General features: G+C 38.4%; 4 protein-coding genes across 4 annotated transcripts in view; 1 reads left to right on the forward strand and 3 right to left on the reverse strand.

Moving 5' to 3' along the window:
* Positions 1-59: 59 nt before the first annotated feature.
* Positions 60-4,525, reverse strand: LOC144631131 (vacuolar protein-sorting-associated protein 25-like). Its single transcript, XM_078489522.1, has 6 exons — positions 4,447-4,525; positions 4,239-4,384; positions 3,755-3,808; positions 2,869-2,957; positions 1,927-2,002; positions 60-1,115 (listed from the first exon to the last, which is right to left on the reverse strand). The coding sequence occupies exons 1-6, from the start codon at positions 4,497-4,499 to the stop codon at positions 985-987; spliced, it is 549 nt and encodes a 182-aa protein (XP_078345648.1). The 5' UTR covers positions 4,500-4,525; the 3' UTR covers positions 60-984.
* A 2,465-nt stretch (positions 4,526-6,990) lies between these two features.
* LOC144630463 (substance-P receptor-like) lies at positions 6,991-8,386 on the reverse strand. The gene has a single exon (XM_078488822.1). It carries the CDS (start codon positions 8,346-8,348, stop codon positions 7,281-7,283), a length of 1,068 nt encoding a protein of 355 aa, XP_078344948.1. The 5' UTR covers positions 8,349-8,386; the 3' UTR covers positions 6,991-7,280.
* A 1,541-nt stretch (positions 8,387-9,927) lies between these two features.
* LOC144630961 (uncharacterized) lies at positions 9,928-13,817 on the reverse strand. Its single transcript, XM_078489317.1, has 3 exons — positions 13,769-13,817; positions 11,773-12,968; positions 9,928-11,568 (listed from the first exon to the last, which is right to left on the reverse strand). Exons 1-3 carry the CDS (start codon positions 13,815-13,817, stop codon positions 10,798-10,800), a joined length of 2,016 nt encoding a protein of 671 aa, XP_078345443.1. The 3' UTR covers positions 9,928-10,797.
* A 264-nt stretch (positions 13,818-14,081) lies between these two features.
* LOC144630172 (substance-P receptor-like) overlaps positions 14,082-14,789 on the forward strand; it is a 2,428-nt gene continuing 1,720 nt past the window's right edge. The window contains exon 1 of the mRNA XM_078488471.1: positions 14,082-14,283. The gene's annotated coding sequence lies outside the window, so the exon portion shown is untranslated. The remainder of the gene's footprint in view (positions 14,284-14,789) is intronic.

Below are 14,789 nucleotides of genomic sequence, written 5' to 3' on the forward strand. Positions count from 1 at the left end.
TAAACATAATCTAGTTACTGATATTTCTGAACGAGCCTCTCAGTAATTGAAACCAAATCTTGAAGCTGATCTTTTTTATTGAGTCTTTGCCATTAAAATTATTACAACTCAGGTATTTTCATTAGGATATAAACTAATTTAGTAGAAACTCAGCTGTGTTCTATTGGAAATCCACGAATCTGATTGGTTCTCCCACTGATTTCTATTCGACAATAGAAAACAGTCACACGCTCGCGTAGCTCATTAAGCGGTAAATTTTCTTGATTTTTGTCTTCAAAGTGCACAATATTGTAGGTTTTGGACTGCAATCCTTAAGAGTTTCTACTAAAACAATTAGACTACTCGTCCTCGTTTTCTATGAGCGATAGTCAACTCGGAAGCGAGTTGCTCATAGAAAACTCGGGCTCGTAGTCTAATATTATTGTTAACTAGAGCCAAGTTTCATATTTTCTATCAATACTATCTACATCAAGCCCCAAACTTTGTTCTGGGCCAAATTGTCAAGTGGTTTCAATAATTTGCAAAATAAAATTTGGAAATTGAATTGATTTAAGGTTATTAAATTCTTAACTTTTTTGGACTTCCCATTTTTCAGTCTCTTTATGTTAAAAAAAGATATTGCAAATGTAAATGGCACGATTGATAGAACATATAGCCTGGGAATGTACCAAAACTACAGACAAGTACATTTTAAAAAGTCCAGGTTTTTTGCACAAATGAATCGGACAGGCATGCTCCTCATCTAACTGAAGGGTTGAAAATATTGTGGATTTTGGTCTCATTGATGCTTTCGTTTTAGAACAGTATCATTTAGGGGTAAAATAATGCTAGAGACATGGTCACTGTGTAATTACTGCTCTCACGCGCGGCATGTCCACTGTTGAGGGAATAATATAATTGTTCAAAATGTTCATGCCTCTTGATTTTCAAATTCACTTATGGGTAAAGGTTCTTTAATTGCAACGGAGTTTCTGTCTTGGCTTGCTAAGAGAAGAATTTAACTCCTTGACCGCTTTCATCAGTAGCATCTGGAGCCTCAAACATTTGTGCCTTTCCTTTGGCTTCAAGTTGAGTCAAGGCTTTCTTTAACATCCACATGTCTATACCATAGAATTCTGGTGAAAACAAAGAGAAACAGTTTTATCTTCAATAATATTTTTTGGACCCGGAGTAAATTTCCATGAGATAAGTGGCCCACAACTGCTGACGTAATGAGGGATGGTGGGATAAAGAATCCCCATGGGGTACTCAGGAAAAACCCAAAGAAATCCCTGGACCCAAAATTAACCCCCCAAAAATTCCATGCCAAATTTCTGACCCCAAATTTCTCTTTTATTATCAAATTCTCACTATTTTTCTTGTCACCTTTTTACGCATTTTTATTCTGTAATTTTTTCACACATTTTTACCCTATATATTTATTCATTTGCGCCATTTTTATCATTCGTTAAAGGCTGCAGTTTGGCAGCCGAAAGCTTATATTTTAACAAAATTTTTAACCAGAGAACGTTTCAAAAACATTTTACTTAATTTACAAAGTAAAACATTTGAAATTAAATGCTTGTGTTTGCTGTTTGCTAATACCCCCCCCCCCCCAACAAAAAATACCTTCTTAAATCAAGCCAACCAAAAAAATACTGGAATGTAAAATTTCAAACCCAAAAAATGCCTTTGATCATCCTCCTCACTTGACATCCTGACAACCCCCTAGACTTGCCACAAGTCGACCTCACAAGTTTTTACAGTGAATAAGCGAGTGAAGCGAGCCTTTTAGGCCAGACGAAGGATTTTATGGAAAGTCTAAGAAACCCCCTGGGAGAGAAACTACCATGATGACTGTGTGATACTGAGAAAAACCCTTTGCTACATTAATCAAAACAGTTCCAGATCAATTTTGATGCCCCATTACCGGTCAAAACACCTCACCTTCATTTACAGTGTCATCTCCAGCTCGTAGCTCAAATAATGTGCACACTGTGTCTGTCATTCCATTCTCCTGTACCTAAATATTAACCAAAAAAGTGAAAATGATTTTAACATGGAATCCACCAGGACTAAAGTATAAATTGGACAAAGTTATGTACCAAAATTATTTACTTCTTATTGCAAACTTCTGTAAACTGTAATTACTGTTTCAAAAGAAATCATTTTTAACAACACCAAACATTGAAAACAAAGTTCCACTGAATGGCTTTAAAGATGATTAAATTACATAATAGCTACACATGAGATTTTACCTACAGTTTACATGGTTTTGTGAACTTTGAAATTCTTTTTCTCAGGCTCTGATAAGAAATTGCTTTTGGTTTTATCATAGATAACTACTTACCTGTACATCTTGGGTTGAAAATAACGCAATAGGATTTATATTATTCTGGTCCTCGGTTTTTGTCCAACTGAAATAAATATTACTCGATTTTCTGATGGATTCTGTCTTAAAAACATTTTAACTGTAAACCAAACAACACATCTGACAAGAAAAAGATAAGTTCTGAAATAAATATTACTCGATTTCCTGATGGATTCTGTCTTAAAAACATTTTAACTGTTAACCAAACAACACATCTGACAAGAAAAAGATAGAGCAGTTTTCAATTGAGTGTCGTAAAACCAAAACCAAAGTAATCACTCTGGCCAATCACAAAGGACGTAGAGCAACCCATTGTCCAATCAAAACTTAAAGCAATTACACGAAGCGCGGGAAAACTTGAGCGAGCAAGTCACGATTGGTTTTGGTTTTACTTCTGATTGGTTGAGAAAGTGGCGCGAGATTTTTAAGCCAATCACTAAGCGTAGTAATGCAAAACCAAAGCAAACGCAATTTACTTTCGACACTCAAGTGAAAACCGCTCTAAGTTCAGCATTTACCCATTTGAAGATCAGCGCAGCCCATTCGTCTGGTGTCCGCCACATGACAAAGCATCTTTGTTTTCTCTTGTCTTCCCATTCAATATTACCTGAATTTAAAACAGCAAAATTATCAGCCATTATACAGATGTGTTATTCCAGAAAATATCCATACCCCTCCCACTGAAGTGTTTTGGTTTTAATACCCCAACCCTCTGAAAATTCCAGTTAACCACCCACCCCTAGGAATTTCCAATGTCCTTCCATGGGGTGAGTTTGGATATTTTTTGGAACAGCAATGTAGTATGCTGGACTCAAGATCTAGCACCCTGGGTTAAAGGCATGGCAGGGGTTGTGTTTTTAGGCAAGACACTCCACAGTGCCTCTCTCTACTCAGGTGTGGAAATGGGTACCAACAAATTTAAATGCTGGGGAGGTGGGGGAGTAACCCTGCAATGGTCTAGCATTCCATCCAGGGGGGAATAGAAACACTCCTGGTGGCTTCATGCTGTGGAAACCAGAGATTCATGGGCTAGATGGTTAAGCAATGGCTGGGCAAACTGCGATACCCTGATTGCCACTGGTTAGCTCTTTGAAAGTTATTTAAAACATTTGACAGTTGGCATCAACACAGGAGTGAGATCCAAGCTACCACCACCAGAGGTTTTCTTCCTCTTTAGACTCGGATTCAGTTTCACTTCAGTAGAAGAAATGAAGAAAGAGAACCTATTGGGCCAGTGTATAATAATGTATGTGTATGGTGACAGCAACTGCTGAATTCTTTGTTTACAAGTGACTTTATCGTCAGCATCTCGTGGGATTGGTTCCAAGTCAACAACAAACAACAAAAGAAAATAGGTGGGAAAACAATACACTGTAGTTTAAGGGATTCTTGAGCAATATTCACCTTTTGTTCGAAGCTCTTCTAAGATGAGATTGATAGCATCAATAGACAGTTTACCTGATCAACATGTCAAGGAATATTTCGACTAGTACAGACCTCCTACTAAAGGCCCACAGCTTAAAGTTATTATTACCCAGGTTGCCACAGATCCCGGCCACAGATATCAGATTTCAAAACTCCCTGACTGTTCCCTGATATTTTATATAATACAAAATGTCCGATATAGTAGCGGCCTCCAGTTTCTTCTTTCAAAACACAAATGCTAAGATCACACTGACCTGAAAGTTTTTTCCGGCTTCAGTGATATTAAGTAAGAGGTGTTGTCGTTTCAATTTTCCCTGACTTTTCTTCAAAATCGACAAAATGTCAATTTTTCCTGACTCAATAAAATTCCCTGATCTTCAAGAATTTTACTTTTTCCTGATCCTGACCTGTGACAACCCTGCTTACAGGCATGAACTTCAATAATTGAATATCAGAAGGATACGATCAATTTTCGTATTACAAAATAATTCGCTGGACTGTGCTTCCGTGACATCAAGAATGTAGTTTTTGTGATGTTTGTAGTAGGAAAGCACCAGGTCACACCAGCCCTCTAACTGTTTCCTCCGGGTATCTAAATTCGGTTGTAGCCTGTGAAAACAATACTGTTTAAATACACGCCTAGGATTTCGACAAGATACAACTATACTCACGTGAAAAATGGAGGGAAGTTATATTGCCACGGCCACTCAAAACTATTCGCCATGTTTGATCTGGCCGGGCTACAAAGCAATGTCTTGGAGACTGTACTACTCCATGTAAGTTTCTTATAATGTCCCCGACATGCACCTGTCACGCTTATGCTTTCATAGCCAGAACCCCAGAGAAAAATCTTGGGAAGTTTTGCCCTTTTGTTCTTCCCCTCCCCTCCACTATTCAATTTTGCGCGAAAAGCGACCTTACAGACACCAGGTTGTTAAATGAGGGACCAACATTGATAGGCTAGGGGGAACGGGGGGATCCTACAGCTAGCAGTACAGGAATGGGGATTGCCAAATTGAATTAGAAACTCTCTCTCTAATCGGGAATGGTTTTACAACCTTCCCAACCCTTTTTGTCTTGGGTTGTAGGCTACTGACAGCCCCTCTCTCAGACGACCTGGGGAATCCTTTGCGATTTGGCCAATTTTTTTGTTCCCTTGGCTCTTTCAGGATTTTTCAAAGCCCATTGGGAGAAACTTAGTTACAACAGTTCTGACTTCAGTTGGTCTAAGCGGTGATTAAGTATCATGTGTGCTTGATATGTGCTGATCTTAAATCATCGGGAGTAGCTGAAATATCGAAACAAACATTGTCTAAACAGCAGTTGTTGTTAAAATCTAGTCCTAAAACGACTGAAGACAAACGCCTCAGGGTGCATAGGAATTGGTTCCGACTAGAAGCCCATTAAAAACAGGATATGTCTGTAAATTGCACCGTATAAAGCTAATTTCTTCCGTTTAACCTTTGTTTGACTGTTAAATGAGCCTCTTCAAAACCATAAAATAAGAAAAAGTATAAGAAGAAGAAAGGTTCCCCTGTCACGCTAAGTCAGGTTGAGCAGGAAATGAGGCTTTCATAGGCTACAGTCAGCCACTCTCTCAGACAACCTGGAATCCTTTGCGATTTGGCCAATTTTTTGCTCGCTTGGCTCTTTCCGGATTTTACAAAGCCCGAAGGGAGAAACTTTTAGTTACAACAGTTCTAGCCTGTGTAAGCCGTCCCGCTCCGCTCAACAGGCTCAAAGATCTGACTACAGTTGGTCTAACTAAGGGACGGACCATTATTTTTTTGGAGGGGGGGGGGGGGGATGAAAATATTGAAAAAAAATTGTTTGCGGGGCCTGGAACGACAAAATAAATTGTTTGCAAACACGATATGTATAACAAAGAATAGTAAAAATTTCGAAAATAATGTTTGCAGAGGTGCATAAACTAAAAAAAAAGTTTGCAGAGGAAACTTTTTCACCCCCCCCCCCCCCCCCCTTCAAGAAAATAATGGTCCGTCCCTAAGCGGTGATCAAGTATGATATGTGCATATTTTAAACCATCGGGAGGGGCTGGGATATCGAAACAAGCATTTTCTAAACAGCATTTAGTCCTAAAACGAAGACAAACGCCCCAGGGTGTAAAAGAATTGGTTCCGACCAGAAGCCCATTAAAAACAGGATATGTCTGCAAATTGCACCGTATAAAGCTAATTTCTTCCGTTTAACCTTTGTTTGACTGTTGAATGAGCCTCTTCAAAACCATAAAATAAGAAAAAGTATAACAAGAAAAAAGGTGAAAGGAAACATTTGATCACTGAGTGCGATAATTGCCAAGCAAAACTAAGCAACAATTCAAGTTTTCCGACTTAATTATTCCGGGAAAAAAATTCCAAGTGGATCTGGAGATTTGTATCTTAAAATCTCCTATCTCCGCAGAATGAGATATCTTCTACTGCTGCACTAGGCTGCGCATCCTGAAAATATCGGCAAAGTTTGTCGTTCGTATTAAAATCCGTCTCAATTTCTTAGCTGATATCATCCAAGTTTATTTTTGTTTTATTTTACCTCCTAAGTGTTATTCTACTTTAGAAAACTATTATTTGGAGGTTTTCTTTAATTTGAAAGTAATTTAGCGCAACAGAAAAATCAATAATTTTATAAATATAAAGCCAGAATATTTTGACCTGGGGCGAACCAAAAAATTCCAAGAGCAGCCGTATATGGGCCCAATTCAAAGTCTAGACAAATTTGACCGTGTGAGGCTCCCATAGATCTTATAATATTAAAATTCTATCTGACCAATGTGTAGTTGTTTGTTGTTCACTCTGCGCTTTCATCTCCAACAACGTTTTATGGTGATGTATATTTCTCTAACGTCTCTCCCCTGAATTTGATGAAAATTTAATTTCATGAAAATTAAATTTAATAAAAATTCCCATTGAGTTGCAACTCTGTAAAAACACCTTAACCGAACCGAAAATATATTTTGAGAAATCACTTCTGCAATCTCTCGCATGCTGTTTCACTTTCAATCTTACATTTGTTTTATAATTATACCGTGACTCTAGAAGCCCCAACTGAGCTGTTGTATGATCTTGCATGATTGTTGCCCCGGGTAAAAAACATTTCTTAAAAATGTTTTGCATGGGACGAATAATAAAATTCTAAGTTCAATATTTGATCAGCAAAAGACCAACAATTTCTAATGTTTAACAACATTTATTGTCACTTTTCGGAAAAGAAAACATAATTATCAACTAGCTTTTTTGTACAATTCTTCTCCAAAGTTGGTGTCGTTTCTCTAATTTAGATATTTAATTCATTTTATATTAAATTTAAGCTATATTATGCATATAATCGACTGGACACAATTTCTATTCTTTCTTTTTAAATTTTTGGACATCTTTTTAACTAGAGCATTTTATTATTCTTTAAGTAACGCTTTTGTTGATACTTTATGCACCACATGGAAACTCCTGGCCCTACCACTAATTGTGTTTTAGTCAAATTTAAGTTTTATTTATATTTGATTCTGTGATAAAGTATTTAATGAGATGTCATTTCTGTTTTCCTGTGAAGAACGCAAGCATTTTGCTAAATCTTTCAATCCACGGCGATACTTCTTATTCAAAATAAAATAAACACAAGGGTTAAGCGCAGCATTTAAATAGAAAATATATTTTGCAGTAAAAAATAATTTGTCCATTCCACAGGGAATAGTCCAGTCCCATACAAAATAAAGTAAAAGCGCCATAATATTGATCGGCGTTATGCATAAAACGAAAAGAAAAACTATGGCTAAAATCTTTTTCACGACCGCCATATCTTCTCTTTGCCTTTGTCGTCTTAATTCGGATACTCCGCCTTCGATAACATTTCTTTTCTTCAACTCTAAGATAATCAGCGTATATAACGTAAGAATCACGCATAAAGGTATGAAAATTAAAAATATCGAAATAAATACAAAGTAATGTTCTTGCGTCTTCCTTTCGTCAAACTTTGGTGCCCAGCTGAACGTGCAATATGACTTGTTATTTAACGCCCGCACCACGCGCACGGTGTAGAAATAAGTACCGTGCAATCCCATGGCGACAATCCATATAACTGCAATTAAAACCTTGCGAACTTTGGATGTTATAAGTGGAGGGCGGAACGGGTAACAGATTCCTCGGTACCTGTCAATGGCGATAACGACCAAGCTTTGTATCGAAACCGCAGTTGAAATGTCTTGAAAGAAGTAGACAAGCTTGCAGAGTATTAAACCCACTAATCCGTCTATAAGCCATCTACGTGCACCGGTAAAAACTTCCGCGAGTTCACGAGGCACGGCAAACCCAGAGATCAGTAAATCCGAGGCGGCCATGTTAGCTATTAAGAAATTGGTCGTTGTCCACATTCGTTCGTTTTTTGAGACAACAACGATTACAGCTAAGTTTCCAAGCAGTGAAAATATCAAGATTAGAGAATAAGCAAAGGTTTTGAGGCATTTAACTGGCGTTGAACTTTCAGCGAATAGCACACAGCTCTCGCTTGGAATCGAGGGAAGGCTCGTGTTATTTTCTGTGCCATTTAGTAGAAGTAAACTCATTGTGAAATAACCTTAGTCTTTCCTGTAGCGCAGCCCGAGTGAATAAGCGGATGAAGTGATACTTTAAAATGTCTGCAAACAGTTTTAAATCATTTATTTAGAAACGGATGTAAATCAGGGGTTATATATTATAAAAATGCCTGGAGCCATTTAGATAATTAAACTAAAAAGACCGCAGTGTCGTGTTTTAGTTTACGAAAAATTGCGTCTTTTTTAAAAAAAAAAATATATATGAATTTCCATTTTCAAGGCAATGAACAAGGCCTTAAAATAAATCTGGGTAAAATTTTTCTCATTCAACGCAGCGTGAATAATTCTTGATGGGGCCACCCTTCGAAAAAGGGAGGTTTTAATTCCCGCGTCATATATGTCCAACGCTTTGTCATTAATATTAAAAAGCAATTTGTCTACATTTCATGAAAAAGTTTTATAATATTGGCATAAGACAAGAGAGGTCAAGCAGGTCTTCTTAGGTTTTAAACAAGGTACTATGAAAAATAAAAATTAAAAAAAGCAGCAGTCGTGGCATAAATATTTAATTTAAATAGCACAATTTTCTTGCGTGCTTGGTTCGACAAAAACTCTTTTGATATCCTTCTTGATGATGCATTTAGATCTATAGCTTGGATACGTTAAGTGGGCGGTTAATGAGAAATTTTTTACCGCAATTAAACCACGGGGGTGGAAAGCTTATTGAACTAGCCCAGTTAAAGCCAAAAAACGTTTTAACTTAAACTTTTCGAAAAAGGGAGGTTTTAATTTCCCTATATCATATTTGTTCAACGCCTTGTCATAAATATTAAAAAGCAACTTGCCTTCAATTAAAAAAAAAGAATTTTAGAATATTGGTACGAGACAAGAGAGGTCAAGGAGGTTTTCTTAGGAACTAAATAAGGTACTATTAAAAATAAAAATTAAAAAAATGCAGCCGTGAAATAAATATTTAATAGGACAATTTTCTAGCGTGCTTAATTCGACAAAAAACTCTTTTGACAGCATTTTTGATGATGCATTTAGATCTATCAATAAGATATGGTAAGTGGGGGCTTTCATAAGAGATTTTCCACCGCAATTAAATCACGGGGAAGGAAAGTAAATTGAACTGGCCAAACATTTGAGCTCACTCGAGCAATCAGTAAAACAAACAATACTGCGAACCACAACAGAGCGAATAGACTGCGTTGCAGACGAACTTAACCCCCTACAGAGCGAATAGCTCATTACTAGACATAACTTTTGCTACAGAGGTCTAGTATTAAGAGAAAACAATAATACCAAGGCTTTCTACAATAACAATTGGAGAAAAACATAAATATTTTTCTAAGTGATTTGACTGTTCGGGTGGGCGTAAGGACAATATAAGATTGTTATAAGATTTTAAATTTGCTATAAATCAAGACGAGGAATGGTTTTCAGTTTTTTAAAACAGAAAAAATAGTCCTCTCATTATGCTCTTAAACACCCAGCTTAGAAACCTAAGCATTGGTAAACTTTGTTTTAAAGGGGCTATGTCAGGGGGATTTCGCAGATTTTAAGTCTAAACTGCTCTGAAATTAGTGGTAGGCAACTAAATAAACCGTTATCATTGAACATCTAAAGGAAAATGAAACCTTAATTTGCGGATAGAAATCAAGCTACAGCTATAAATATCGATATTTCGAAGACGCACAGAAAGAACTTGAAAACGTTTGCCTAACTTTTTCAAATTGCAATCCGTTTCCATCCGAGCCATCCGCAGCCAAATATACTCGTTAACAGTTTCAGTGCTCTAATATAGTAATTTTTAATAAAAACGGACAATTATTTTTAGGTTTCCTACGACACAAATATAAATTTTGGTGGTTTAAAAATCTGGTCAAATCCGTGACATAGTCCCTTTAAACATGTGTTGTGACGTCGTCTACAACTTTGATATCAAAGTTATTTGCATGACCATTTCTCCTTGCTTGCAATGTTTGCTGAAGAAATATGCAATTAACATACAAATTGTATTCGTAAATTGTGCGATTTTGAGACATTTTCCCCCACTGTGATAAAATTGAGATTCTAGCTGGATTTATTTACGAGGTTAATTTCGTACGCCAGGCAAACTCTGACGGAAATTCAGGTCTCGTTCATTCTTGTTTCTTTTTAGAAGTAGTGTAATACTTTATTCTATGATTCAGGTAAAAACTGCAGATTAAAAACAAAGGATAAAAAGAGTAGCAACACAAACTAAGAGAGGCTACCTACTAGTAATAACATTAAAAAACCTGCTTTACAAGGAAACCGTGTATACAAAAATTAAATGCAAGATGATCTGAAAGTGTGTTTTTTTTTTGTCAATTTCTTTTCAAATTCGTTTAGAGTTCGATAGTTTTATTTCATTCGGTAAGCTATTCCATAACACAGCCCCGCTATAGCTAAAACTTCGTTGACAGTTTTTCAGAAAGTGCTTTAATCAACCTGTTTAAGAAACGCCGGAAATTGCGTCATTAAGTAAATTGTTGATTACTATGGTAACCAAAAGTAGCTCATTTCTGTCATCATCAAAGCTTGAGGTATCCAGTCCCACAAAATTCTGATTGGGTATAAAATAGTATGGAACTGGACGAGACTCGGTTAACGACTCAAACAGTTTGCCAAAAATCTGTCCAGTTGTCACTATGTTTGCAGTTGCATTCTTTGCGTTTTCCTCAATGCAGTTAAAAAAAAAGTTTTTAAGCAGATACGTTGAAAGAATGTCGAAGGGAAGAAGTGTTTTGAGGGGAACATCGCTGCCTTCTTCAGGAGAATCCACAGCTTCTTCGAGTCTAGTACGTTTCTGTGCCTGTTCTACGGATAAATCAATCGTTGCCCTGTCAGGATTAATTTGGAACCACTGCTGCAAGACTTCACTATCTTGAGCATCGGACAATTTTAAAACCGTAGCAACATCACCGGATTGAGGCAAGACAACCCTGCCTTCGATGGTGGCAAGCAATGAACTGGTGGAGGTTTTAGGTGTGTCACTTACGTTTCGACTTTCACTGTTGTTTGCGCCATCGTCAACTTCTGTCGTCAAGCTGGAAGTATCTTCACGATCTTGTTTCTTTTTCATTCTCTTATAACCTTTAACAGCCTCATCTGGTACATAGTGCGCTGCGCACTCATTCTGATCAATGTCAGCGTCTTCTCCGTAACATGCGCCAACTGTGTGGCCATTATCTTGCAGCCCAGAGCTACGACTTCCTGCCGCCCCCTCCTGCTCCTCCCTGTCATCCTCCACCTCCGCCTTCTCTTCCTCCTTCTCAACCGCCTCCCCTGCCCACTCCTCCCCCTCTTCCTCCAACCCTGTCTCCTCCTCCTCCTCCTCCACCACTTTCTCCTCCTCCTTCTCCTCCACCACCTTCTCCTCCTCCCCCTCTCCCTTTTCTTCCTCCTCTTCCTCCGCCCCCTCCTCCACCTCATCATCATCATACAAGATAATTTTACAAGACACAGCAGGGTGTAGAATAACTTTTGCTCCAATGAACGCCTCCTTTTGCTCTTGTGATAGACTCCTCATTATCAGCTGCTCAGCCAAAGAGAAAGAAAGTCTCCAATACCCAGACTTTGGAACCAAATGACAGCCGCGAGATTTGATATCCTCCGTCAGCAGACTGCTTACTTCTCGGGCTATCAGAGGCCAATCGTGTACTGGTATGGCGGGGACTAGATCTACAGTAATCACAAGCTGTTTGTAATACAGGCCAGTCCACTTGAACTTCAGATTACAGGTGACTGTTCCAGAGAGAGTCCATGTGTCTTCAACCAGAGTATGTTCCGTAAGACTCTCAACGTACATCTCCTTAGCTACAGAGGTGTAGTCAAGAAGTGCCAACGCCCTTTTAGCCACATCCACAAACGCGCTCATAACCTTACCACTTTCGAGTTGCTGTTCATCAAAAAGGTCCTGAAAGTTCCCCGATTCATCCACGCTCTTGTAAACTACCACTTCATTGTACTGAGTGTCTTTGTCGAACGTGATTGAGCATATCTGGGCTAGCCCCTCTAAGCACAGCATGTAATCAAATTCGTCTGGATCCCCAACCTTAGTTTCTTCGTAAACACTCCCAGAATGAAACAACGTCCCTTTAAACCTGTCATCGATTTCAGCTATTTTCGTTGCCCACTTAGACATAAATTCTTCAACGCATCGTTTCATGTTCTCAACTTCCGCCATATCCGCGGGGATCTGTCCGACGCCTGGAACCGAGCACATATCGTGTAGATAACCAGTAACATTTCCAGAAGATTTGGCATTCATGTACTGCACTAAATCTCGGGAACCAATGTAGTCAAACGCGTTTGAATACACTTTGAAAGCGGGGGCGACCACGGTAAATATATCGTCAGCTGGGAGGCTCTGAACAATGATGTCATCTGCTGAAGCGCCCGGTGTAATCGTCACATGACACAAAGCATTTTTTTCAACATCATGAAAGTATTCCTCACCAAATTTTAAAGCAGTGTGGTAACAGTGTCTTGACAGAGCATACTGAACTGGAAGCCAGTCGGCGTTATCTGTCAGTTTGTCATCTGCGCCAGATTCGAGCAGCAGGGCGATAACCTCCGGTGTGCCTCCGTACGCCGCGTAGTGAAGCGGAGTTGCGTCCAACCCTCACTCGCTCACTCCATTCTGATATTAAACCGCAATTAATTCATGAATTTAATGGTGAACTTGCTGGCAGAAAGGTTCTTTATTCTCTAACCTCGTTCCCAGGGTCCCTCTTTTTCAGGGAACTAAATTGAATTTTCACAAAACAAATCGAATATGGGTCAGATACACTTATCCTCTGGTGATAAAAGAGAATAAAATTCGCTCTTCGAAGCCTCAGAGCAGGCTATTAATGACCCATTCACGCAAGAAAACATTCAAAGACGCGTTTTAGTAAACACAACATTCATGCACGTTTTTGTTTCGCGTCACATCATCGTCGTGTCACGTCATCCGTTCTTCATCTTTTTGAGTCGTGCAGAAAGAAACGCGCATCTTTCTCTCAAATGTTATTCGCTGCTCAAAATAACGCTATACGTGCTGGCAGAAAAGTAAACATATTCACAAAACAAATTTACTTAATGCTAAAAAGGATCAAAGGTTACACTTCAATATTGTTTGTGATGAAATAGAATTCGCGCTACGAAGCCTGAGAGCACGAGCCATCAATGACGCAACTCACGTGGAAAACTAAAGCAAAGTGAGATTGCTTTACTTTATTGAACACTTATTTAGAAAAAAAATGCGGAGGTCGGCACTTCATTCATCGATCGAATTACCATGAGGTTGCTCGAAGAGCCTTTGATTAATATTAATGACAAAGCGTTGGACATATATGACGCGGGAATTAAAACCTCCTTAATTTTCGAAGGGTGGCCCCATCAAGAATTATTCACGCTGCGTTGAATGAGAAAGATTTTACCCAGATTTATTTTAAGGCCTTGTTCATTGCCTTGAAAATGGAAATTCATATAATTTTTTTAAAAAAAAGACGCAATTTTTCGTAAACTGAAACACGACACCGCAGTGCTTTTCAGTTTAATTACCTTATTACATGAAATTTTGGCGACACTTTAATTTAGCGATATTAGCGACTTTTCAAAAAATCGCTTAATTAAAATGCACCAAAATTAATTGTCGCTAAATTTAAATCATCGCTAAATTAAAGTGAGTATAATATGAAATTCCGCCATCTGGTCCGTTTCACGATCACGCTATTTTACGGTCGATTATTATACCTAATCGTACCTTTTTGGTACGCTTCGGCGGCATATCAGGCGAGTTTGGTCGAGCCATGGTTCGTATGCCATGGCGAGACCAAACGAGCCTGATATGCCGCCAAAGCGTACCAAAAAGGTACGATTAGGTATTTACCGTACCCAAATTCAGCCAAACATCCGGTGATATTATTCGCTCTGTTGAAGCCATGCTTGCCAGGTACGTAGTTTTAAATGTATTGACCTGCTTGTATTGATACTTTTTTGGTCTTCCAAACTTCAAGTTCTCTTCTCACATTGTTTTACTCGTTTGTTTGAAGTTTCATTCTCTACATTTTCAAAATCCAAATTTAGCGAAAAATTTGGAAACTCCGACTCCATTGTTTTAGTCTGAATGTTTCAGTACTCGTCGGCAAACATCGCGCAATTGGCGAGCGCGCTCAATTTTAGTTTTGGCGGGAAAGTTTTTCTCTTTTTACGACAGCTAAACACCGCTAAATTTAATTTACGAAGTTCTGTTTTATTGGTAAAACCTCTTTTCAAATCATCGTACAGTAACACTACTTTACTTCAAAGTGACTATGATATGGTGACATATCAGGTCAGTGACTTGATATCGTAGGATATCAGGACAGTAAATCGCGCTTCTGATTGGCTACTTGCGAATTTGGGTACGGTAATGACGTGTATCGGATGTCTACGTGTATACATTTCAGTCATCTGGTC

This window comes from Oculina patagonica, chromosome 11 (genome assembly GCF_052425735.1).
Source record: "Oculina patagonica isolate OP01 chromosome 11, crgOcupat, whole genome shotgun sequence".
Lineage (NCBI taxonomy): Eukaryota > Metazoa > Cnidaria > Anthozoa > Scleractinia > Oculinidae > Oculina > Oculina patagonica.